This window comes from Pristis pectinata, chromosome 12 (assembly GCF_009764475.1).
Source record: "Pristis pectinata isolate sPriPec2 chromosome 12, sPriPec2.1.pri, whole genome shotgun sequence".
NCBI lineage: Eukaryota > Metazoa > Chordata > Chondrichthyes > Rhinopristiformes > Pristidae > Pristis > Pristis pectinata.
In genome coordinates, this window is record NC_067416.1 from 30,340,552 (window position 1) to 30,366,249 (window position 25,698).

Consider the following 25,698-nt stretch of genomic DNA (forward strand, 5'->3'; position numbering starts at 1 on the left):
CCTCCTTCGCCAGGGGAAACATCTTCTTCTCTTGTCTGTCTGTTCCTGTCAGGACTTTTTTTTAAATATAGAAAGAGTTTCAATAGATCCCCTATCATTCTTCTAAACTCAAACCAAGATGACCTTGAAGGACAGTTCCACCAAGTCTGGTGAACTTGTGCACTCCCTGTATGGCAATTATATATTTTCTTAATATGGAGACCAAAATTCTCACAATACTCTATTGGTCTCATTAAGGTCCTGTATAATTATAGTTCTTGCTCCTGTATTCTTGCTATGAAGAACAACAAAGCATTTGCCTTCTTAACTGCTTGCTGCACCTGCATATTTGCTTTTAGTAACTGGTGTTCTTGAACACTCAAATCTCTTTGTACATCAACACTTCTCAATCTATCACCACTTAAATAACATAATGCCTTTCTGTTTTTCCTACTAAATTGAGTAACTTCACATTTACCCACAATGCCCTACACCTGCCAAGTTTTTGCCCACTTGCTCAATCTAAGTCACCTTGAGGCCATCTTGCATCCTCCTCATAATTCACAATCCAACCCAGTTTAATGGCATTGGCAAACATTGAAATATTGTGTTTTGGTCCCTCATCCAAATGATTAATGTATAGGATAAATAGCTGAGGATCAAGTATTGATTTCTGCAGTGTCCCATCTTTTACTACCTGCTATCCCGAAAATGAACCATTTGTTTCTGTTTCCTGGCTGTCAGCCAATTTTCAATCCTTGCCATTACTCCAATGCCATGCACTTCGCTTTACACATAAACTTTTACGTGGGACTTCCAAAGGCCATCTGAAAATCCAAGTGAACCATGTCCACTAGTTTTCCCTTATCTATTCTACCAGTTATTTCCTCAAAATAAATCTCCAGTAAGTTCACTCCATGTTTACTTTGTCCAATCCTGGTAACAGATTTGCTACTCTCCAATCTGCAGGAACTATTCCATAATCTACAGGATACTGCATGATTATAACCATTATTTCCATGCCTATCTTCTTTAGTACTCTGGGATACAAAGCATCAAGCTTTAGAGATTTTTGTGTTCTTTTCCGTGCCATTAATTTTCTTTAATTAGATCCCTGGTTCTCCAACACTTCTGGGAAGTTTCTTCTGTTTTCTTCCATGAAGATGCAACCAAAGTAATGCTCCACCATTTTCCTATATTCGAGTACAAATTCCCCTGTTTCTGACTGTGGAGACCTATATTTAATTCTACTAATTTCTTTTTTTCATATATTTCTAGAGAAAGCTTTTACAGTTCACTTTTATGTTTAGTTTCATACTCTATTTTTGCTCATGTTCTCAATTTCTTTATCCTCTACTGAAATCTACACCATTCCTAATCTGTGAATTTGCTACTTTGACAATCTTACAAGACTCTTTTTTGAAGCTAATACTATCTTTAACTTCTTTTGTTAGCTGCGCGGGTCACTTCTCCTTCCGTATTTTTGTTCCACCCTGGAATTTATAACTCCTGTGGTTCCCGCATCACAAACGTTCCCTATTTTCTCTCTACCTCTTCCCTTTTTCTTAAAACATGCTCAATTTCTAATTTATCCCATTCTGACCAAAGGTTATATTCTGAAAAGTTTCAACAGATGCGTCCTTGCCTGGTGCCTATTTCCAGAATTTTTTGATTTCATTTCAGATTTCCAGCATCTGTGGTGTTTTATTGTGTGAATCTTTCTTGCAGAATTGACTACTTATAATCGTCATGCTCCATTTCTATGCTTTTTCGGCACTGTTCCATTGTAATTTCCCCAAATCATAATTAACTGCATTTTATCTGCCTCCAAAGCCTGTACTTCTGTTCCTGTGCCTCAAGGATTATTTCAGAAATGCATTAGCTTTTGGGTACCTTCAACTAAACAAAGCTGGCAATGATTAAAAACCATAGGCCTTCTGTGAAAGCCAAGATTCAAAATGACAACTACTGTGGATGTGGCAAACAGTAGATTTTGAATCCTTGCTTATGGCAGCTGCTCTGCTGCAGTGATGAGATCTGGCAAAGATCACCAAGGATGCATATAAACTACTGAACTATGCCAGTGCTGTGCTGTGAATCTCTAAATAGCAAACATTAAGTTAGTATTTCTTCTATAATTCTGATGAATGCCCAAAGGACAGCAGCTCTATGGGTGGATTTCTGCAGTGGTCTACCGAACAGCAGCATTATCCTGGGATGGAGACAAATAAGGAACTTAGAAAGAAAAGATGAAGCATTTAGAATGAAAATATGGTACATGAATTAAAAGAACAATGATAACATTCCCAGATTCACAATTACAATTCCTCAGCCTGCATGCATTTTCTGCAAGATACTGTGGAATTTAATGCTTTCAAAATAATTGACCAAAGCAATTTGATACTATTCACTGATGACACAAGGCAAACAATTACATTCAAGGACAATCTTATTTCTCTCTGTGGATAATGAGCTCCATGATGTGAACATGTACATTAGGACAGAATTTGCGCCAAGGATCCCTGCAGTTGCTAGGTAACGGCTTGAGTCACATTTATATTTTCATCTTTCTTTAATGTGCAATCTGTTACATTTGCATATGAATACTGAATACATATTAAACCATTTCCTGCAAAGAATAAATTGGAAACCATATCGTTTGGGGAAAATATTGCTTTGTGGCACAATGTACAAAAAAAACTGACATGATAACTATATCTAGCTTAGGTATCAAATAAACTGCAAAGGTTATTTCCTGAATTAATAATTGTTGAGGTTTTTTTGAACTAGTAATTACTAAATATCAGTTGTTGCAGCTAGGATAGTCATACTTTAAAATGGCAGATCTCATCCACCATTTGAAGCATTAACCACAATTCACCTTTTGTGTTATGAAAGCCTTTCAATCTAACCAAGTGCAATTATCAAATGAAAACAGAGTTTATTTTTGAAAACTCCAATTTGGTACAGGGTAACCTACACATTGTGGCTTCGCATGGAGTAAAGTTTTTAAATGCAACATGGATCTCCCACAGTTTGCCTCACAATGAGACAGATCACTGATTTGTGGCAATTCAATGTATTTTATTACAAACTAGCGGCAGGCATGGTAGTGTAGCAGTTAGCATAAGGCTATTACAGTGCCAGCGACCCAGGTTCAATTCTGGCTGCTGTCTGCAAGGAGTTTGTACGTTCTCCCCGTGTCTGCGTGGGTTTCCTCCGGGTGCTCCAGTTTCCTCCCACATTTCAAAGACGGACGGGTTAGGAAGTTGTGGGTATGCTATGTTGGCGCTGGCAGTGTGGTGACATTTGTGGGCTGCCCCCAGAACACTCTACGCAAAAAGATGCATTTCACTGTGTGTTTCGATGTACATGTGACTAATAAAGATCTTATTTTATAAAATTGGTGATATTTTCATAGACATTGGAAGTTATAATTATCCTGTCAAACTACATTTTTAACCTTATCCCTACCTTTTACTTTCAAAGCGCTGGCCACTCAAAAATGATTGATAGGAGAAATAAAAGGAACATGTACAAGTGAGGTTGGGGGTGAGAATGAAAATGGGAGAGAATGATTGGACAGTGTTGAAAGGGGTCTTGTAAGGTATGGAATCACTAGAAGGGTGGTGGTGTGGCAAATACACTGTGGGGAGAAAAAAAGAACAAGTTTTATGCAATGTCTTTACCATTGCAAAAATCTCCCTAGGTACTGTCTCAGAATTGATATTGGTTTCTGTTGCCAGATTGTGCTCAAAGATAATTCTTCAAAAAGACTGCCCAAGCAATGGGAAAATGTGAAATATATTTATTTTTGGTAAATAATCATCTGAGAATTTGTACAGATTTTGTGCTCTGAACCAAAATTAAGGAACTATTCCCTTTACACCTCAGGATACGATCTACAAGCTCAAAATGTTGCTGGGAAGCTGGAAAGTTGATGTGCCAATCCTAATAAGGAGCAATTTGCATTTAATTGCCATCACAAACCTCTTCTTTTGCCCTCTCCACCCATCTCCTTCACTCTGCAACTTGAAACTAATTTTATTAATTTTCCTAGTTCTGATGAAAGGTCAATCATTGAAACATCGGCTCTTTACACAGATGCTGCCTCACCTGCAAGAATTTCTATCATTTACTGCGGTTATTTTAGAATTACAGCATCTGAAGTAATTTGCTTTTAGCTTAAGTCTCAAACATTTCTACAAGACTTGATTATCTTATTATTAGGTCACCTTTCAAGGAATGCATAGTACCAGAATCATAGTTTACAGCATGGAAGCAGGCTCTTTAGCCCACTGAGTCCACGTTGACCATCAACCCATTTACACTGACCTTGCATTAATCTAATTTTTTATTCTCATCAACTCTTCCCAGATTCTGCCACTCACCTACATACTAGGGATGATTACAGTGCCCAATTAACCTACCAACCTGCATGTCTGTAAGATGTGGAGGGAAACTAGAGCACCTGGAGGAAACCCATGCAGTCACTGGGGGATCATGCAGTCTGCCTGGACAGCACCTGAGGTCAGGATTGAACCTGGGTCTGTGGGGTTTGCAAGGCTGTGGCTCTACTAGTTGCGCCACTGTGCTGCCCTGTGGCCATGCCAACATTTTCGCCCATCTACACTAATCTCATTTGCCTGCATTAGCAAAAAATATAAACAATAGTTGAAAGAAAAAATGAGAAGAGGAGAAACTAAATTTTACACCCGTATCTAAAGCCAGGTTTACTAGGTGTGAGATTACTTTTTGAACAAAGATAATGTTATGGCAGGATAAATCAAACAGACATCCAGGGTCGATGAAGGCTTTTTTTGTTTATATAGAAGTAGCCATAGTAGCCAGCTTCTGCACAAATATTATAAAAGATCTTCAAGTTGACCTAGCAATTCATAGGACAACAGAATTTCATGAAACATATGATAAAAACAATAAAGAATTTATAATTACTCAATTTTCTGCCATTATATGGTGATAGGAATGGCACCTTACCTTGCAGAAATTTATTATGTCCTCTTTAGTCAGCGTCTTCAGGTGTGCTACTTCAATGTTATCTGCAGTCAAAATAAAAGTACCCTTTTATCATATCATTAAATTGCAAATGGATTGTCATTCCAGTCTGTTAGTTTAATTGCTTTGTCACAATAACCAAGAGTTATATAGATGCTTCAAATGAACAGTGCCTCTCCAATTAGAGACATATAATGCAGCTTAACCAAATAGTGATAAATTCATGTAAAGGAGCACAACAAACCAAATGTGTTTTGGGTACAGGCGTTCTACACTTTATACCAGTATGATGTTCCAAGATATAATGTGTTGTATCTAATTTTACATCAATAATTTGAAAATTTGCTAAAATTATATTGTAACTATTTTATATTAAACTATTCAGTCAGGGTACCTGTATATTAGCTGGTGCCCTGAATATAGCCAGAAACTTGAGAAAACAAACTTCAGTGATTCTTAATTGCTCAAAGACTGCAGGGTGTGTGCACTTTTTACAGACCACATAACAGTGTAGTCCAGGATTGAGAAGACATCTGGAGGAATCATGGCTCAAGCTTGTACGAATTCAGCTAGTGGTGTGGCAATAGCTATGTTTCGGTAGTACTGATTATTACAATTTGCTCCAATGTCTCAACACCTTCCCAATATTGTCACTTATTCCCCCCTCCCCCCAAAAAGAGCATCACCATCACCAAGTCAGAATAAACCTGGGTATTGGCATTCTACCATATTTGTATTTTCTATTAGCCAGTTACAAAGTATTAGCAAAGGCTTGAGGGGAAAGGATATCTCCCTTCTCTCGTCTGCAGATCAAATCCAATAGTTGGCACATTTAAACAAAAACTACAGTGATCTTCTATTTGTGCAAATCAGTTTTATATTCTGTAATCCTTTGAGTCCAATAAACCACACTGGACTTCAATTCTGGCAACGTTATTAGCAACCAGAAACTGCAAGCAATATTTATTTTATAATACCTCGATCAAAGTTGTACTGTTGAGAAATAATTTCACTCCAGTGCTTAGCGCACTCAGCCGAGAGTTTCTTTGGTTTGTCAAGTCGTCTTATAGCCAGAGCCTGAACATGCTTCTGAAAAGCCTCCTCCGTCATCTCCTCTATATGCTTTTCCATAGTCTTTAGAAAAGCCTCGACCCTACTTTCCAGGTAGCTAGGAGGTCTTTCTGACTGGATGATAAAACGCAGTCCTTGAACGCCATTTGCTCGTCGTGGACCACTGAATACAATGTAACCTGCAACAAAGGAAAGACAACTTCCAGTAAGCATAATTGTTAAAATAACTTGTATAGATCTAATGGCAATTAGTTACTGTTTACATAATGTAGAAGCTTGCATAGGTTAACACTGTAGGTTGCACAACTACAAAACATTTAGCACATTCAACAGAAATACTGAAACAGTCCCGGGTAGTTGCATTCATAAATTTAAATACTTGTTCCCAGAGGGAACAAACTAGATCTAGTTGCAAAGGACAATGTGATCTGGAATACAAAAGAAACAAGAGTTAGCCACTCAGCACCTCAACCCACATCCTTATCCTAATAAAGTGGCAGATAAACCACGTGTAGTCCTAATTCATTTATCTGATAGATACGCTTCAATCTCAGTCATGAAAATTTCAATTGACCTTGCACCCACACCCTTTTGACAAAGTGTTTCAGATGCCTGCTACACAGTGGCAAAAAAAATTCATTCTGATATTACTCCTAAATTGTCCACAGGAAATCACTACTCTATCAAAAACCTACCAACACTTTAATTTGATTAATTTTAAAATCACTCCTCAGTCTTCTAAACTCAACAGAATGCAAACCAGTTTTATGCAACTTGTCTTCAGAATGCAGTGCTTTAAACCCTGGCAGCATTCTGGTAAATTTGTATTGCAGTTTGTCCAAGATCAATATTTCCTTTCTTAGGTGTAGTGCCCAACACTGAGCACTTTAATCAAAATGGGGTTAGCCCAAGGCTCAATAGATCTATTCAGAGGAACGAAACCAATATTTCAATGTTCCACTGTATACAGCTTTTGTACGTGATTACTTATACCTGTGCAGTAGCTTTTGGTGACTTCTCTTCCTGAACAATCATTTTGCTCCTGATCTTGTGTCATTAACAAAATATTCTAGTTTCTTGGATCAAAAATAGATAACATTACTCTTTCCTCCCCACTCCATTTCCCAGTTTTGACCACGTGTAATCTGTCTAAATGTTTCCTCCTTCTGCTTCTAACATGCTTCCTCCTTTCTCCCTTCCTTTTCAACTTCCTGCTCTCATTTGTGCTACTTCCTAGTACATTACCATAATCTACAAGGCATGTGATGTTATGGAATACAATCTGCTTTCATGGGTGACTACAGCTGCAATTACACTAAAGAAACTTGATATCAGCCAGGACAAAGGTGCACCGTTGATCAATAATACAATCACTCCTTAAAACACTGAATTATTGCAGAAACTCTCTACAGAATCATTAACTGCATCTTCCCAATTCATCTGAAACAAGGGCAGCATGTGCATGGGAATAGTGTCATGTGCAAATTCCTCTCTAAATTATCTTTTATTAGTAAACTTCTTAAATGGAGTAGTGTGGAAAGCGGGGACTGCAAGAGTTCCAGACAGCTACTCAATGCTGCTTCAAGGACAATTAAGGATGGACAATAAATTCTTGCCCTGCCATCAATATACACCTCACACAATTAAAAAAACTCTTCGTCTACCGTGAAAATGTAACAAATTTATTGAAAGCGCTACCTTTCACCTACCTGCATTGCGATGGTTATAATTACCATTTAAAATCTCAGGATTTTTTCTATCATGCTTGGTAAATGAGGATGAGGGACTGTGCTAACGTTGATATGCCTAGGGATGGGCAGGATCCACATACTTTGCGTGTATAACTCTTGTTCAGCTCTACATGGAAGACTCACAGAAATTCTGAGGTACTGAAATTATTAAGAGCTTTTAGTTACAGTACAGTCAAAGTTAATAATAAAGGGTTTTAGGAATGTCAGTGGTGACTGTCAAATAAATTGGACTTGCAAGTTGAAACAAAATATTCATCTTATGAAGTGTAAACAGTGAATTGTATGCAAGATATAATAAAGTGTGCAGGGAGGAACCTATAGCAATGGGATCTTTGAATGTTTTGGGGTATATTTATGGCACACACCACCCATTCCTTCTACTTCCTTCTCATTCACCCCTCCACCCATGAAGGGTCAAAGCTTTGATCACACTTTGGGAGAACCACAAAATGGTTCACCAAAGGCTGATATGCCTCCTTTGACTAAGCATTCCTGCTCTCCCAAATTTTGTGAGGATGCCATGAATTCAAAGGGAGAACACCCAGCACTAAGCCCACAGCTTCTTCTTCTTCCAAGTCTATTATCTTCTTCTAGAGAGCAAATGGTAGATCTAACTGTTCTGAACACCTTGCCAAATTGTTGACCAGCTCTGAAGCCAAATAAATAAAATTTTGCTGTCTCTACATGAAAAGACCTTTTATAGCTTCTCTCCCAGAAGGCTGGAAATTCTGAGCTAAGAAAATATTAAGCTCCCTTAAGCCTGTTCCCTTCCTTTTTGACATCCATTGGCAAATGAAAATCTCACAATCCCATTTTAGGAATTTCAGGGTCTAGGAGAAAGTGTTAACCTCAACAGGCTGAGAAAATGTTTGTGTCTTTGTTTACCTGCTACTGCTTCCTTGCTCCAATGCCTTGACTAAGCGCTTAAGAATTATATTATAACAGTAATTCTAACATAACGTTGAGTGCTGCAGAAATAAATAAGGTTTGCAGATCCCTTACTTATAATTGTTTAGTTGTTTTCCAATTCATTATTTAATCATTAAATCAATTACGTGGATTAAAGATATATGAATGTTTATTCTGAATATATACTTATTGCTTGGCTCTTGAATCACATTCAAATTAGGAACAGAATTATCACTTCCAATATAAAAAATAACCTTAAAAGGCTTTTAGTGAAAACAGATAGCACCACTAATATTGACAGTACTGATAAGCTAAAATAAGAAATTTTAGAAGCATGAATGTCAAAACAACAGCAGAAAGTGTTTGGCATTCATTCAAAATCAACTTTGAAAACTACTCCTGATATGTCCAAACATACTGAAAATACAATGGAATTTCCTTATTACCGAAAGATTCAGCTTCAAAGTTAACTGCCAAAATTTTTCTAAGATTTTCAGATAAATTGTCAGACAAACTCATACAACATAAATATCATACTCATTGAGCCAGTTATTAGTTCAATCTTATAACTCAAGTTATTTGACCCACCTAACTGTTCTTTGGTCCGCAGTGTGTTGAAACATGGTTCTGATATAATTTGACAAAAAAGCTCCAACAGCATATTTTCATGGGTGTTTTGCATGTCTGTCTGGTAGTAGATTTCAATCCCACAGTTGTTGTGCACCTCATTTCTCTGCTGGTACACAAACCATCCTCCTATACATGGTGCATGGGATAAAGCAAACTTGGAGTTAGTCAGCAGAAACACTTCTATTCCCTCAGCATCCTAGTAATGGGAAATTACTTCATTACAACCCTGATAAGTAGATCCACACCTAATTCAAACTGTCATTAGCAATCTTTCTCAAGGAGTACCACCATTTAACAGACTGATAACAACACATCCCTTTTAATCAATTTTTTCTAACAACAGAAGTAATCATGTTTTTTTTCCCAATGATATTGAAACTTTGCTGATATTTTAAAACATTCATACTTTGTAACATTATTAATTACAGAACCAGAGTTTTAGCATTAAAATAGGAGTTCTTAAGAATTTGACTGCAAGTTTCATTTTCCGAATGCTCCCTATCACATGTTTTCTCAAAACCACTAGCAGCAAAAGCACTTAACATTAATGTGTTTAATTGTAAGACAAAGCAGAAGTTGTATAAACTAGATTAGAAAAGCCAAAAATAAGCTTAGATGGTCTAGTTGACTTTGTGCAATTATATATGTATAATTAATGCACAAATCTCAATTTGCATTGGTACAATAACATTGCATGTGCTTAAATACTAAGATCTTCGTACATTTTGTGGTTGAAGTGAAGTATCCAACTCCAAAGTCTGGTTATCCCTAAATGAAATTATCATTTCATTTATCGTTTCATTTATGGCCAAGTCAAAAGGTTTTGGTTCAATTACTCCTCTAGAAACCTGAGCACAGAAATCTAGCTTGATGATTCAATGTATATGTACAGCATTCCCTCAGTGTCAGAGGGGTCATAAATCCAAGGTCCCACCTCTGGCTTAGGGTAAAAGGTCCCATGGTACTATTTTCAAGAGCAAGGGAGTTATCCCCAGTGAGCTGGACAATATTAACCTCTCAATTACATCACTAACATATATTATCAGGTCATTACCACACTGTTAATTGTGGGACCTTGCTGTGTTCAAATTGCTGATATGTTGCCTACATTATAACAGTGACTAAATTTCAAAAGTACTTCATTGGGTAAAAGCACTTCAGGGCATTCAGAGGTCATGAAACGGGCCAAACAAGCCATATAAATGAACTACTCTTTGTTCCTTCTTAATTTCAAACTAACACACTCAGAATTCTTAACAGGGGGAATACACATGTAAAAATGAATTTTATGACAGCAAATTAAGGTCTATCAAGGAAGTAACGACCAGTCCTTGGACCAAAGACTTTTTCCGTCTTAAAAATTATATACTAGGATCCTAACTTGATTCTTTAATACCACTTTGATACTTTAACATGTTTTAATTTTAAACATTATTTCATTTTTTTTAAAAAGGAGTGGTTAATGAATTACAGGATCACTAAATAAGCAATTCTCCTTTGGCAATCAATCCAGAAATGTTGAGCTGCCAGTCATGTCCTTCCTTCAACCAAGTCTCTGTAATGGCTACATCTTTGTAGTTCCATGTACTAATCCAGGCCCTTGGTTTGTCTGCTTTAGCTGTAATACTCCTTGCATTAAAATAAATACACTTCAGCCCATCACCATGTTCATTAACCTGGCCCTGCTGGTCCTTCCTTTCAGACTTACTTGACCTAACCTCTACCTTCCCCTCAACCTCTCCACTCACTGACCTACTGCTCTGGTTCCCACCCCACGCCACGCTAGTTTAGACCCTCCTGAATTTGCTCTAGCAAACCTCCCTGCAGGAATAGGAGATGATAATTCAGAAATTACTTTTAGAAGAAATGACAGGAAGCATATTGCTAAATGTAGTGTAGGTAGGCCAAGCAGAACTTTTTGTTATAGCCTTCATGGTGACTAATTATATTGAAAATTAATAAAAGAATGAAAACTGGCTTAGAATTGTGTTGGTTGTGAGTCTACTGGTGTGGCTAGCATAAGATTATTTACAAAGCCTCATCCTGCAAAAGTCCTTTAAATTGTGTATTATTCTGAAGCCTGACTTGCTAACTTAAAGCTATTGCAATCAATGTAACTTTGAATTCAACTATCATGAATAAATAAACATAGGATAGAATTTCAGGACATATAAATGGTCAGGCCAAGAGATATGAAAAGATTGCAAACTTAGCGTACGGTCAGGAAGCTGCACTTCTCTGTATCGGGTAAGTTGACTGGGAAGAAGAGGCTTCGTATGAGCATGCTGAATCAGGGTGTCTTCAACCATTTGTACAATATTCAGAGAAGTCTAGAATGAGGAGAGATTTTACATTTAAGTTAAAACATTAAAATGATGAATGTGCATTTATTTTAAATTGTACACAGCTTATTGCAGTTGATGTTCAATGGAAGTGATCTGAGCAAAACTACCATTGCAACTGGAGATACCACAGTGGGCGAGTTGACAATTTGGCTCAGCCACACTTAAGGAGCCAACTAGACAGTTAACAAGAAACTATAGATTGCTTAATTCAGAGCAAAAGATATCTAGGTTGAAACTATTAACTTCTTTACACTGATAGATTAAAAATCTGTTGAGGCACAGATTAGCATTTACTGGATTGTAGATTACAGGTACGAATAAGAACAGAAAGTTAGCAAAATCTCCACAGTATGCATGTCATATTTATTGCAATGAGAAGGAGAAGAGACAAAATACCATTTGAAGAACACAAGGTCAAAGGTGATTAGTGGAGAAATGAGTAAGAGAAGGAGAGAAAAATAATTAGAGTAATGGCAGATTTAAGCAAAAGCCTTACTTTTGAACTACTCCTACAGCAAAATAATATTTCATTCAAAGGTTGTTCTAATTGTAGAATTATGATGACAAGTGTTCAATTAATGTAAAAAAACTTTCATGATGCTTCTCTACTTTCATTATTGCAGGTTTACATTCATTAATAATGTCCTTTCTACAATAAGTTAGAAATGAGTATCGCAGAGGAGAAGAGAAATAACTTGCTAGACATGTGAACTACTTTCAATGCATAGTTGATCTTCTGTAGCTTTGTACATAAGAAAAAGGATTGCAATCCTCAGATAAAGGAAGATCTTTCAGCAAAAGGCAGGAGAGCAAACTGCTTCAGCTATATTGAAACTTACACTATATATTCAAATATGTTTTTTAGGCTTTTGATAAGCCTGATGATCAAGTCTGTGGAAGTTTTATTTTAGTAGGTTTTAGTAGAAGGTTTGTTCCTAAAAATTACAGACTCTTGTAAATGATCCAAAACAAAGTATTGCATAATCACAAATTTAATTTTATCCTTGTGTATTTAAATTTTGTTTTCATGAAGGGGTACTGCAAATCTCTTGCTGTTAAATATTCAGCAAAGTTAACTTTTGTTTTAAGATTGCAAATTTTCAAAATTATGAAAAGGACAGTGGATTTTAGTAACAATTTTTTCCCATAAGACCCAAGAACATTAATAATTTAGCATCAATTGGTTGCATCTTTTAGTACACTTGACAAAGTGACTGACTAACCTGTTTGGTTATATTGCCATGGAGAAGAGCTTCAATGTGCAGCCTTGATAATAGTTGAGGTATAAATGCCTTGAGGCGAAGGAGAGTGACATCTAGAACAGAATTATAGATAATTAAATCAATTGCACTATTAAAAATTTATACACATTATTGCTGCAGAGAACTAATCTAGCATCACAAGACAAAGAAGCAGAAGTAGGCCATTTGGCCCATCGAGTCTGCTCCGCTACATCACCATGAGCTAAACTATTCCCATCTAGCCCCAATTTCCGGCCTTTTCCCCATATCCCTTGATACCTTGACTAATAGGATACCTATCAATCTCCTCCTTAAACACCCCCAGTGATCGGGCCTCCACAGCTGTATGTGGCAATGAATTCCACAAATCCACAACTCTCTGGCTAAAGAAATTTCTTCTCATTTCTGTTCTAAATGGGTACCCTCTAATCCTAAGACTGTGCCCTCTAGTCCTGGACTCACCTACCAAGGGAAACAACTTAGCAACATCTACTCTGTCCAGTCCTTTCAACATTCGAAATGTTTCTATGAGGTCCCCTCTCATTCTTCTGTACTCCAGTGAGTACAGTCCAAGAGCCAACAAACGCTCATCATATGTTAGCCCTTTCATTCTGGGAATCATCCTCGTAAATCTTTTCTGAACCCTCTCCAACATCAGTACATCCTTCCTAAGATAAGGGGCCCAAAACTGCACACAGTATTCCAAATGAGGTCTCATCAGTGCCCCATAGAGCCTCATCAACACTTCCTTACTTTTATACGTTATAACGCTTGAAATGAATGCCAACATAGCATTCGCTTTTTCCTACCGCCGATCCAACCTGATGGTTAACCTTCAGGGTGCCCTGCACAAGGACCCCCAAGTCCCTTTGCACTTCTGTACTTTGAACTTTCTCCCCATCTAAATAATAATCTGCCCGCTTATCTTTTCTTCCAAAGTGTACAACGGCACATTTCTCAACATTGAATCTCATCTGCCATTTCTTTGCCCATGCTCCTAAACTATCTAAGTCTATCTGCAACCTTCCCATTTCTTCAATACTCCCTACTCCTCCCCCTATCTTGGTGTCGTCTGCAAACTTAGCCACAAAACCATTTACACCACAATACAAATCATCGATATACAGTGTAAAAAGAAGCGGCCCCAACACCGACCCCTGCGGAACACCGCTGGTAACCGGCAGCCAACCAGAACAGGATTCCTTTATTCCCACCCTTTGCTTTCTGCCTATCAGCCAATGCTCCACCCATTCCAATATCCTACCTGTAATTCCACGAGCTCTCATCTTATTAATCAGCCTCTTGTGCGGCACCTTGTCGAAGGCCTTCTGAAAGTCTAAATACACAGCATCCACAGCCTCTCCCTCATCCACCCTACTTGAGATTTCCTCAACAAACTCCAATAGGTTGGTCAGGCAGGATCTTCCCTTCATGAAACCATGCTGGCTTGGACCTATCTCGTCATGCACCTCTAGGTATTTCATAACCTCATCCTTGAGGATCGACTCCAATAATTTTCCAACCACCAATGTCAGACTAATAGGTCTGTAATTTCCTTTATGCTGCCTCCCACCTTTCTTATAGAGCGGAACCACATTTGCGACCTTCCAGTCCTCCGGAACCATGCCAGAGTCTATTGGTGCCTGGAAAATTATCACCAATGCCTCCACAATCTCTAAAGCCACTTCCTTCAGAACCCGAGGGTGCACTTCATCTGGTCTGGGAGACTTATCTGTTCTTAGCCCATTTAGCTTCTCTCTAGTAATCTCGACTTAACTCAGTTCTATCCCCTGACACCCCTGACTATCAGGTATATTGCTGATGTCCTCCACAGTGAAGAATGATGCAAAATACTCTTAGTTCTTCTGCCATCTCTTTGTTATCCATTATAATCTCTTCTGCACCATTTTCAATTGGTCCTATATCTACTCTTGTCTCTCTTTTACTCTTCATATATTTAAAAAAAACTCTTAGTATCCTTTTGTATATTATCTGCCAACTTCCTTTCCTAATGACCTTCTTAGTTTCTTTATGTAAGTTTTTAAAAGTTTCCCAGTCTTCTGTTTTCCCACTAATTTTTGCTTCCTTGTATGCCCTCCCTTTCGCTTTTATTTTAGCTTTAACCTCTCTCGTTATCCACATTTGTGCCATTTTTCCATTCATAACCTTTTTTCTTGGAATATATCTGTTCTGCACTTTCCTTATTTCTTGTAGAAATTTCATCCACTTCTGCTCTGCTGTCCCTCCAACTAGCTTACATTTCCAATCAATTTGGGCCAGTTCCTCTCTCATGCCACTGTAATTTCCTTAGTTCCACTGAAATATTGATACACCTGATATCAGCTTCTCCTTTTCAAATTTGAAACTGAACTCAATCATATTGTGATCACTACTTCCTAATGGTTCCTTTACCTTTAGTTTCCTAATCACCTCAGGTTCGTTACACAGCACCCAATCCAAAACAGCCGATCCCCTGGTGGGCTCATCAACAAGCTGCTCCAAAAAGCCATCCCGTAGACATCCCACAAACTCTCTCTCCTGAGATCCACTACCTTCCTGGCTTTCCCAATCCACCTTCATGTTAAAATCCCCCATAATTATCTCGACATTGTCTCTCTGACAAGCCTTTTCTATTTCCAACTGTCCACATCCCGGCTGCTGTTAGGGGGCCTATACATAACTGCTATTAGTGTCCTTTTACCCTTGCCATTTCTTAACTCAACCCATAAGGATTCTACTTCTTCTAACCCTATGTCCCTTCTTTCTACTGATTTTAAATCATTGCTAACCATCAGGGCCACACCACCCCCTCTGCCTACCCACCTATCTTTCCTATACACTGTGTACCCTTGGACATTCAGTTCCCAATCACATCTGTCATTAAGCCATGACTTGGTGATTGCCACAATGTCATACTTTTTAATCTGTAGCTGTACTACTAGGTCCTCCACTTTATTTCTAATGCTATGTGCATTTAAATACAGTACATTTAGACCAGTATCTGCTACCGATTTCTCTGTATTTCTATTGCTCAGCAAATTATCTTGTCCTTTCACCTTCCTGTCCCTCTTACCTTCTTTGCTGCACACTGTCTTGGACTTGTTTCTATATAACTCTTCCTCTATCCTAACATCCTGGTTTCCTTCCCCCTGCCAAATTAGTTTAAACCCTCCCTAACAGCTATATTAAACATTCTCGCCAGGATATTGGTCCCCTTGGAGTTCAGGTGTAACCCATCATTTTTGAATATGTCATACCTCCCCCAAAATAGGTCCCAATGATCCAAGAATTTGAAGCCCTGCCCCCTGCACCAGTTACTCAGCCACGCATTCATCTGCCTGATCCTGCTATTCTTACCTTCATTAGCATGTGGCACAGGCAGTAATCCTGAGATTACTACCTTGGAGGTCCTGCTTCTCAACCTTCTTCCTAACTCCCTGTAATCTTCCTTCAGGACCTCCTCTCTTTTTCTATCTATGTCATTGGTACCAACATGTACCAAGACTTCTGGCTGCTCACCCTCTCCCCTCAGAATACTCTGGACCCAATCTGAGATATCAAGTACCCTTTAAGTACTCTACAAGGGAAATGAGAATATGTAAATATTGTGAACCCAAGTAGATTTATGTTACATAAATTTACTTGTCTTTTGTCTTCCATTCACATGGTCTTGGATTCATACATCATCTCAGCCAGATTCAACAGAGGCAGCACAGAACATCAAGCCCAACCAGCAAACAAAATAAATAAGTTAACAAAATAAATAAATCTAACAAAATAATACTTCAGATGAGGCATTGGTACTGAAGGTCTCAAACAAAAGCAGAACTAAATAAAAAAGCGATTTTCTTCAAACAGAAATTAAGTGGTTTAAGCTACTGATGATTTATTACGACTTCACTCTTTAGTACAAGAAAATATATTTTTATTAGAGACACACAGGAAACTACATCATAAATTACACATATGTTTGAATATCTGTAAAAATATATGCTCCATGGCAGGTAGGGATCAGAGATCATGAAAGGACAATTGGTGGAGCATAATCCAAGACATGGTAATTTAACTATAAGGTTACTGCCAGAACAAAAAACTAATGAAACAGTTGAAATAGTAAACTCTGCCAACTTGATAGGTGTCAAGAATCACATCTGACAAAAATAAAAATGGCCAAGTTTGTTGGAAGTCAGTGATGGCAGGTCAAGGACAGGAGATCCTTACAGCACCACTTGATCAAATCACACTCGGCTGCTTCATCAACAATATTTCCTCTGTCACAAGGTCAGGAATCTTGTCGCACTAAAGTCCTAACATGATTTTCCAAGGTATTCTTCACGTAAAGGGAGCCTCCTCATCATCATTCATTCCAAAGAGGCATGGTGTCCTGGAATATTGCTCATGCATTTTACCTTGGGACAGGTGTATAATTTAAACACAAATTAGGGGTTCATAAGTCCCTTTGTGTCCACTGCCCATGTGGGCAATGACCTTAATTTTTTAACTATTGTTTAGTACTGCATTCAATGCCTCTTTTCCAGAGTGTTACCTGTCAAATAAACAATTGAGGAATAGAGCAGTACAAGACTGGTATTTCACCTCTTTCACTCAAGATTAAATAAACACAAGTTGATTGAAAATTGGCAGTATAAGTAGTCTGGTAGGCAACAGTGTCAAATTTGACCACCTTATTCATACTTCATAGTGGGCAAGTAGATAACTGATGGGGGTGGGGGAGAAAGAGAAGTCATACCAGTGCAACACGGAGCACTCTTCTGAAATTGCTGTTAGGGTGTGTTGGTGGGGCAAAGTACAGCTTTACTCTGCATCTGGCCTGTTACACTTAAAAGCCAGAGTGCTTGCATTCAGATGTTGGGTACTTGAAATGGGTGCAGTTATTTTTGTCCTTGTGAGCGCACAAACTTAATTAAAATGGCTACCCATTAATTATATTGCACAATACTGTATATGCTGAAAGTGAACTTAATTCCAACAGGTAATCTTTTGTTTCCCATTTCTGTATAGTATTCACATTACCAAGCACCTACCTTCCAATGCTTCTTTGAGCTCCTCTTTGGTCCATGCCACCTCAGTCATGAGCAGTCTGAGATAATACATGGCATGCTGGTGAGGCTGCTCTGCTCTAAAATTATTCAGAGATCGCATATACTAAAAGAAATAAAGAACAGTCATTGATCCCCAATCAACCCAGAAAGAGATTCAAGTTTTAATGTGGTCACCATTTCTGAGCAGAACGCCATACTCAGCAGTTAAATACTTACTGTGTTATCAAAATTAATTGAGAAACCACATTTCAAACAAACAGTATATTCTACAAATAGGATGTAGCATACCATCAGATGCTACATGTTATACCGTCACTGGAACATTTTTGTTGAAATGGAAGTACAGCCAGTTTAATAGCAACTCTAAAAGTAACAAAATCCTTCAAACAAGTTACAATATTAAACCATACTGGATTAGTGTTAAAAGAAATTATCTTTGATTCACCTTAACCCCTTCTAACTAGTGTGTAGATATAATCACACTGTTGAGTCTGAGAGATGGTCACAGAATGAGTGGTGATTGACAAGACGAAATCAAATGTTTTTCTATTTTAAGGAACCAAAAGTTATAGATGAGGTTGAACTTCACAGTTAAAGTAATAGGGAAAGATAAAAAATTGTCATTTTGGTAAATTTCCGTTGCTTATTATCCAATGCTAATATATCACAAGATGTGGTGCTCAAAACCATAGACTCAATAAAAACTTATTTTAAAAAAAAGGGTTGTCATCCTCTACATTATTCCGTCTCCTTATGATAACGATTAAACATTTCATTAAAATTTTCTTTTTTTTTGTAAATGTTTAAGCTTTTAATGATTTATGCTCTTGGGCCGCTAGACATCTTTGTTCCTCAGCAGTTCCTAATTATTCAAAAATTCAGTTCTTCCTTGGGGCCAAGACAGATGACCCCATATTTTCTCCACTTAATCAGCTCATACCTCTTTGTATACTCCTGCTTCCTCCTACTTACAGTCTCCCTTTATTTTGTGTTATGACAAGAATGATTATGCATCTCTATTCCTCGAAACCAGTTAGCTTTTCCAACCCAAATCACAAGACTGTCTCCAATTTTGTGCATTCTTGTTTTTGCTAATAATCTGTATAGAATCTTATTGTATCCGTTCTGAAAAATCATACAGAAAGCACTTACAGGAGTTCTCTTACCTACCTTTTAATGATCTCTTAAACATTTCAATTAATCAGATATAATTTTTCCGTAAACAAAACTAATCTGGCTCTCTTTTAGCTTACTCATTCACTATCCCAAATGACAAGTGCTAGCAGCAGCTTAACCAAACATGAATTAAATTGATAGGCCTGAACTTGCCTTGTTTCTCTCTCCCATTCTTAAATAGTGGAAGTGCACTAGCAAACTTCCAAACTAATCAAACAATTCATTAATCAAGAGTCCATTAAAAGGTTTAGTGCATCTGTAACTTCTTTATTTCCAAATTTTAATACTGAGGTCATAACTATTGAATCTTGAATATCTGTCTACTCAAGTTGTATTTTCCTCATCATCCCTATTTTAAAAAATAATTTTTTCTGTGATAAGCATAGATACAAATACATGTTTTTGTATCATGTCTTCAATGGACCCATATTTCCCAAAGCTCTAACAATAAAATTCATAAACCCTTTATAATTGGCCTTTATATCACTTGCAAGGAAGGAAACCAAAATATACAACTGGGCTACACATAAATAATTCAATATTCTGAAAACAGGTGTGTGATTTATCAAAATCTTTAAAGGTCTGCATTGACTAAACACCTCTTCTGTTTTAAAAAGTTGTGGTGCTGTTTTTCCATCTTTAATTACAAAAAAAATACTTAATTTGGAATTGAAAGAGTCAGCAGGTGAAGGCATTACAAATAAAGAGATACAGTCACTTTTGTACATAAAATAGCACCACACAAAATACCTTACAAAAAACAAATAATGTGGATGCTGGAAAACTGAAATAGGAAAGCAGAAAATGCTGAAAAAATTCAGCATCTGTGGATAGAGAAACAAAGTCAACATTATTTCATTTAATGTGTATGACTTGATGCGAAAGGCTATGGGCATAAAACAATGACTTTGTTTTCTTTCCATAACTATCAACTAGCTACCGTGTATTTGCAACCATTTCCACTTTAATTTCAGTGTTGTCTGTGGTATAGTCCAGTCTGACCCAGAAAGTAGCCAGAAGGACACAAGGCAGAAAATATAGTCAATGTCAAAAGGAGAATTCTCACAATTTGCAACTACTGACTATGTTAAAGGTTCTACAAAAGCAAGAAATATCCAGCTCTTATACAAAAATACAACATGGAAACAGGCCCTTCTGCCCACCAAGTCCAAGCCGACCATCAACTGCCCATTTACACCAATCCCACATTAAACCCATTTTTTATACTGCCTACATTACCATCAACTCCCCTCTCCCTTCCCTTTCAGATTCTGACTCACCTCTATACTAGGGGCAATTTACAGTGGCCAATTAACCTATCAACCCACATCTTTAGGATGTCACATATCATAAACTCACACAATTGAAGGGAGAACATGCACACTCCACATAGACAGCACCCAAGGTCAGGAATGAACATGGGTCTCTGGCACTTTGAGGCAGCCACTGTGCCAGCCTCTGCACTGAATTTTTGCATATTCTGACTTTGATTTAAGAAAGAGAGAGAAACAGAAGACATCCATTATGAATGTCATTATATACCTAGTTATTTTAGAATAAACTTTCTTCTTACAACTTATAAACTTAGATGTCATCTAGGATGATACTCTTTCACTATTCCATTCTTCCACATTACAGTTCACATTTCTTATAAAATAACTCCAGATGATTATGATCAACCAGTAAACAGCATCTCTGATTCAGTGTCTGTGTATTTTGTTCTTCTTGACTGAACTGAAATCGGGGATGAAATCAAATTTCATTACACAGATTCTCCATTACTCTTTCAATTCACCCTAATACAATGTACCTAAAACTTTAAGTAAATCTTCCATGCAAATGCTCCCTTTTGGCTGTTCTACATCACTTTAAGTATAAAACTGAGAATCTCTTAATTTGTCTGATGCCATTTTAAATTTAATTTTTTAAACAAGTATTACAAAAAATGGAGGAATGATTTGATTTGTTTACCATAATGAGAAGATATTTGATGAATGACAACTTACTGCTTCCTTGATTATTTCAAATCGCTTCTCATCAATGTCAAAGGTGGCCATCTTCTCTATTATCTTCTTAAGAATTATGTGCTGCTTGTCATTATAACCTTTCACAGACAGCTGTTGAGATTTTTCAAGAAAGAAATAACAAACAGCTAAAATTCAAAAGACATTCAAAAAGTTCTACATTAAATTTAGTGTACACCCAGCAAATTTTCCAGTTATTTGTACAACATATTTAAATACATTCTCACTTATATAATTACAGAAAATGTTGGAGAAAAGGTCATTAATTATGGCTTGAAATGTATTTGTAACCATATTAGATTCTTAAAAACACAAAATTTCTTTAAATGGCCAAACTAAATAGAGCAAAAGCTTTGCTTTCTTTTAATAGAGTTGAACAGCACAGGAACAAGCCTTTCAGCCCATCGAGTCTATGCCAACCATTTACACTAATACTATTTTATTTTCTCCTCATTCTAACTGACTCCCTCTAGATTCTATCACTCACCTTCAAACTTAAGGATAACTTACAGTGGCCAATTGATGTACCAGCCGGCACATCTCTGAAACATAGGAGGAAACAGCAGCACCCAGAGGAATTCCACACAGTCACAGACAGAACGTGCAGATGCCACACATTTGTCACCAGAGATCAGGATTGAACCCGAGCTGCTGGAGATGCGAGGTAGTGGCTCTACCAGATGTGCTTCTATGCCACGCGTTATCTCAGCTCCAAAAAAAAATCACATTGTAGGGCAATTTGCAACTAATCATATTAAACAATGCTGATCTCCTTCACCCCTTATTGCTTTACCCAATCCCTTGAATAACAAATTCTCCTTGCAGATTCCTCTTGAATAGTTATCAATATTACAAATGCCAACTGAAGATACTCTAAGCAATTTCATCAGCCCCTAGAGTACCACAAGAGAATTGCAACACAGATGTTGTATTTCAAGCAATGTTTTGCAAATTTTTCTTACACATTTCCCTGTTCTAAGAAGGATCCCTTGATAAATGAGGCAGAATTGCATCAGGATTGTCCCTTCAGGAAAACTGAAAACATCACAAAATCAAATTAGATGACTACGCCTGAGGTGTACAAAATTGCACAAAATATCAAAGTGAGTTACTCAAAGATGAAAGGAAAAAAAAAATTGGTAACTCTGAATCACAAAATATCTAGGAAAAATCAGAAACTTTATCCATTTCAAGACAAAAGGAAGTATTTAAACTATAAAGTATACTATGTTAGCCAAAGACACTTTTTGAATGGGCCATTTGGAAATCACCACTGAGACCAAAATCCTCAGTTGTTGCGAACGCAAACCACACATTTTGAATTTCCTCCATCTATATTAACATAAAGTTCCAGTTACTACATGGGTGTTGGAAAGAAAGATCAGCAGCCTTCATGCCTGTGTCAGTTATGATAACAATAAAACTATTGGTTTATCCTAAAAAAACAGCAGAGGGGAACTATTCAATATTTACCCAGTCTAATTTCTACTTGACTTCAGGCCTTGAGCAACGTGATTGATTTTCAAATGCCCTCTGAAGTGATTCATCAATTCGCTCAATAATACCAAACAATTAGAACTATCCATCCCTGACCTAGATAGTGGACTCAAAAGCAACAAAGACACAATTTGTATATTGAACCTCAAAAATTCCACCTCCTTAACAGATAAAAACATGCTTAAGTTGGGAGTACTATGCCACAGACTCCTCAAAAAAAACACCAACAAAATTGTGCTATTCAGTCAATATACTAGTCTCCTCCATCACAATCCTTGGCTATCTATGTTTGTCCCAGGGCAGACCCACAATGAATGTTCTTGGAATTCAACCATCCCAGTGCCAGGACACCAATTCAAGAGTTCCTCAAGGTAATGTTATAAGGCCAACCATTTTAAGCTGCTTCATTGATTACCTTAATCCTATCAAAAGGTCAAAAATGAAGACGTTCACTAATAAATACATAATGCCAGTCCCATCTTTAATTCCTCAGATAAAGCAGTTTTATTCATGCATAAAACAAACCTGGCCAACATTCAGGCTTGACTGTAAAGTGGCAGGAAATATTCACTTCAGACAAGTGGCAGTTGATGACCATCTCCACATTGAGACATACACGTATGCTAAATATCAGAAACAGAATTCGACAGACAGAGCTAAACAACCCCACATCCAAACTATCATATCAAAACTGGATTTCTACAATCCCAGTGGCAGCAAACAATTAAGCAGCTAATGGGAAAATTAGGCTCCAAGAAGGCTTCTCATCCTTAATATAATGGGAGAGCACATAATTGCCAAAGCCAGGGCTGAAGACTTACAGCCACCTTCAACCAGAATTATTGAGTGTATGATCAAGCTCAGCTTCCCTCTGGGATTTCCACCATAACAAAAGTTGGACTTCAGTCAATTCAATTCATTCTTCTTGAAAGGAGGAAAATGCTAAGAGAACTAGATACAGCTAGGGCTACAGGATAACATTCCAGCTGTAGTGCTGAAGGCTTGTGCAGTAAGATATAGCCATGCCTCTAGCCAAGCTGCATCAAGGCAAAATGTCCTGGTATATCCTGTACACAAAAATGAGGACTACTTGCTACAAGATCAATCTACTCTTAAAATCAAGCACTCACTCACCAATTCCCAGTTTGGGAGTCATCTAGACCACTCAGCTCCATTTCAGCCATGGTCAAATATATAGTGAACAGCAGAATTATAAAGGCAAAGTGAGAATGACTGTCCTCGACTTCAAGGCAGCATTTGAGCATGGTGTCAAGGTGGTCTGGGAAAACTGAAGTCAATGGGAATCGAGAGGAAACTGCTCCACTGGCTGGATTCATAACCCCCACAATTGAGTTCTCAGGATAGTGTCAGATGCCCAACCATTTTCAGCTATTTTATCAAAGACCCATCACAAGCACAGAAATAGGAATCACATTCAGATTCACAGGTTACTCCTCAGAAAATGAAGCAATTCATGCTTGCATATAACAAGACCCATTTCATCCTCAAGTATGGGCTGACAAGTTATTCACAATGAAAATGGTCTTGACATTCAAAGACATTATGATCATTGGCTCCTCTGTAAGCAACAGCCTTTGGGTCACCAATGACAAGAAGCAGCCACATAAATGCTACATGAGTGGGTCAGAGACTCAGTATCCCGTGGCAAGTGATTCATTACCTATGCAACAAGATCTTTCCATCATCTACAAGGCACAAGTCAAGAGTATCATGACTTGCAGGACCCGTGTCACACACAATCCCCATTTAGAAATACATCATAGTTCCTTCATAGTCCTGGAACTCCCAATGCAAACACTTAACAAAAAGAACCAAGTCAATTAGAAATGACAATTCCCACATCACACGAGTAGAAGAAATCTCTTAAATTCCCCCATTAACAACATACTTTGAATAACAACTGACTAGAAAATACAGTGGATTTGATATTCTGTAATTCATGATTTGCCCCCCAACGTCCAAAACCATCTTTGGTGCACAAATCAGGAACGTTTAAGAATATTGTCCATTTGCCTAGATGCAGCTCCAATAACATTCAAGAAACTTCATGTTATCGAGTACAAAGCAGGCTGCATAAGTGGCACCCTAAACATTTTATCTATAAGGTGCATTGTAGTAATTCTCCAGTTTCATTAACATCATCCCTCAAGCTATGATTTCCTCACATGGACAAGGGCAGCATGGAAATACTACCTGCAATTTCTCCATGGAGTTTGGAAATTCATCTATATTTCTTCATTGTCACTGATTCAAAATTCAGGAATTTCATTTTTGATATGACAGTGTCAGCCTTCAACCCAAGGATGAGAAAATGGACAAATACTAATGAGCAATATTTATTACAGTCATCCTACTACTGGCAGTGCAGTTGAAACTCTTGTATGTCAACTCTCAACAATTTATTAAAGCAGCAAATGTAGTTGATGGAATTTCAAAAAAAATTTGGAAAAATGCAATTTGATCATATGAGGGATCAATGAGTATATAATAAGGATTAAACATCAGAGTAACCAAACGACAAAAATTCCCTCTCCAAATCCACCACTCAGGAAAAAGAAAACTTGATTTCTAAAGAGTACAAAAATATCTATCACGCAATCTTTGTTAGCAGTTTGTGAATGACAAAAAAAAATCACATAACAGCAAAAGCTTTAACTGGTCAATTTGAATAATATACACAGCAGTGAACACAAACAATACACAGTCACGATTTAAGGGAGGTAAACCATGATTACCTTCCAATCCTCTGGTGCAGTTCACCTTACTGTGATACCACAGTTCAAGATGGAAGAAAGTATTTATAAACCAATATGTTTAGTGTGACAAATTGTCAAGGATTAAATTGAGCATTAACAGACATGGATGAACATGGACAAGTTGTATATTTGACTTTTCTTTTTAAAACACCAAGTGATTGGGTTGATAAAAGAAATGAACAACATAAAAAGAGAAATAAAAAGGAGGAAAACAATTGA

At 37.4% G+C, this 25,698-nt stretch overlaps 1 protein-coding gene across 2 annotated transcripts in view; it reads right to left on the bottom strand.

Annotated features, from left to right (window-relative positions):
• Nucleotides 1–25,698, bottom strand: part of ide (insulin-degrading enzyme) — a 96,103-nt gene that overhangs the window by 11,247 nt on the left and 59,158 nt on the right. For both annotated transcript variants that reach the window (XM_052026896.1, XM_052026895.1), the window contains exons 16-22: nucleotides 21,188–21,298; nucleotides 17,988–18,108; nucleotides 12,925–13,016; nucleotides 11,575–11,686; nucleotides 9,315–9,482; nucleotides 5,973–6,245; nucleotides 4,978–5,039 (exon numbers count right to left, since the gene is read on the bottom strand). In XM_052026896.1, coding sequence (XP_051882856.1) covers nucleotides 4,978–5,039; nucleotides 5,973–6,245; nucleotides 9,315–9,482; nucleotides 11,575–11,686; nucleotides 12,925–13,016; nucleotides 17,988–18,108; nucleotides 21,188–21,298 — 939 coding nt within the window. The remainder of the gene's footprint in view (nucleotides 1–4,977; nucleotides 5,040–5,972; nucleotides 6,246–9,314; nucleotides 9,483–11,574; nucleotides 11,687–12,924; nucleotides 13,017–17,987; nucleotides 18,109–21,187; nucleotides 21,299–25,698) is intronic.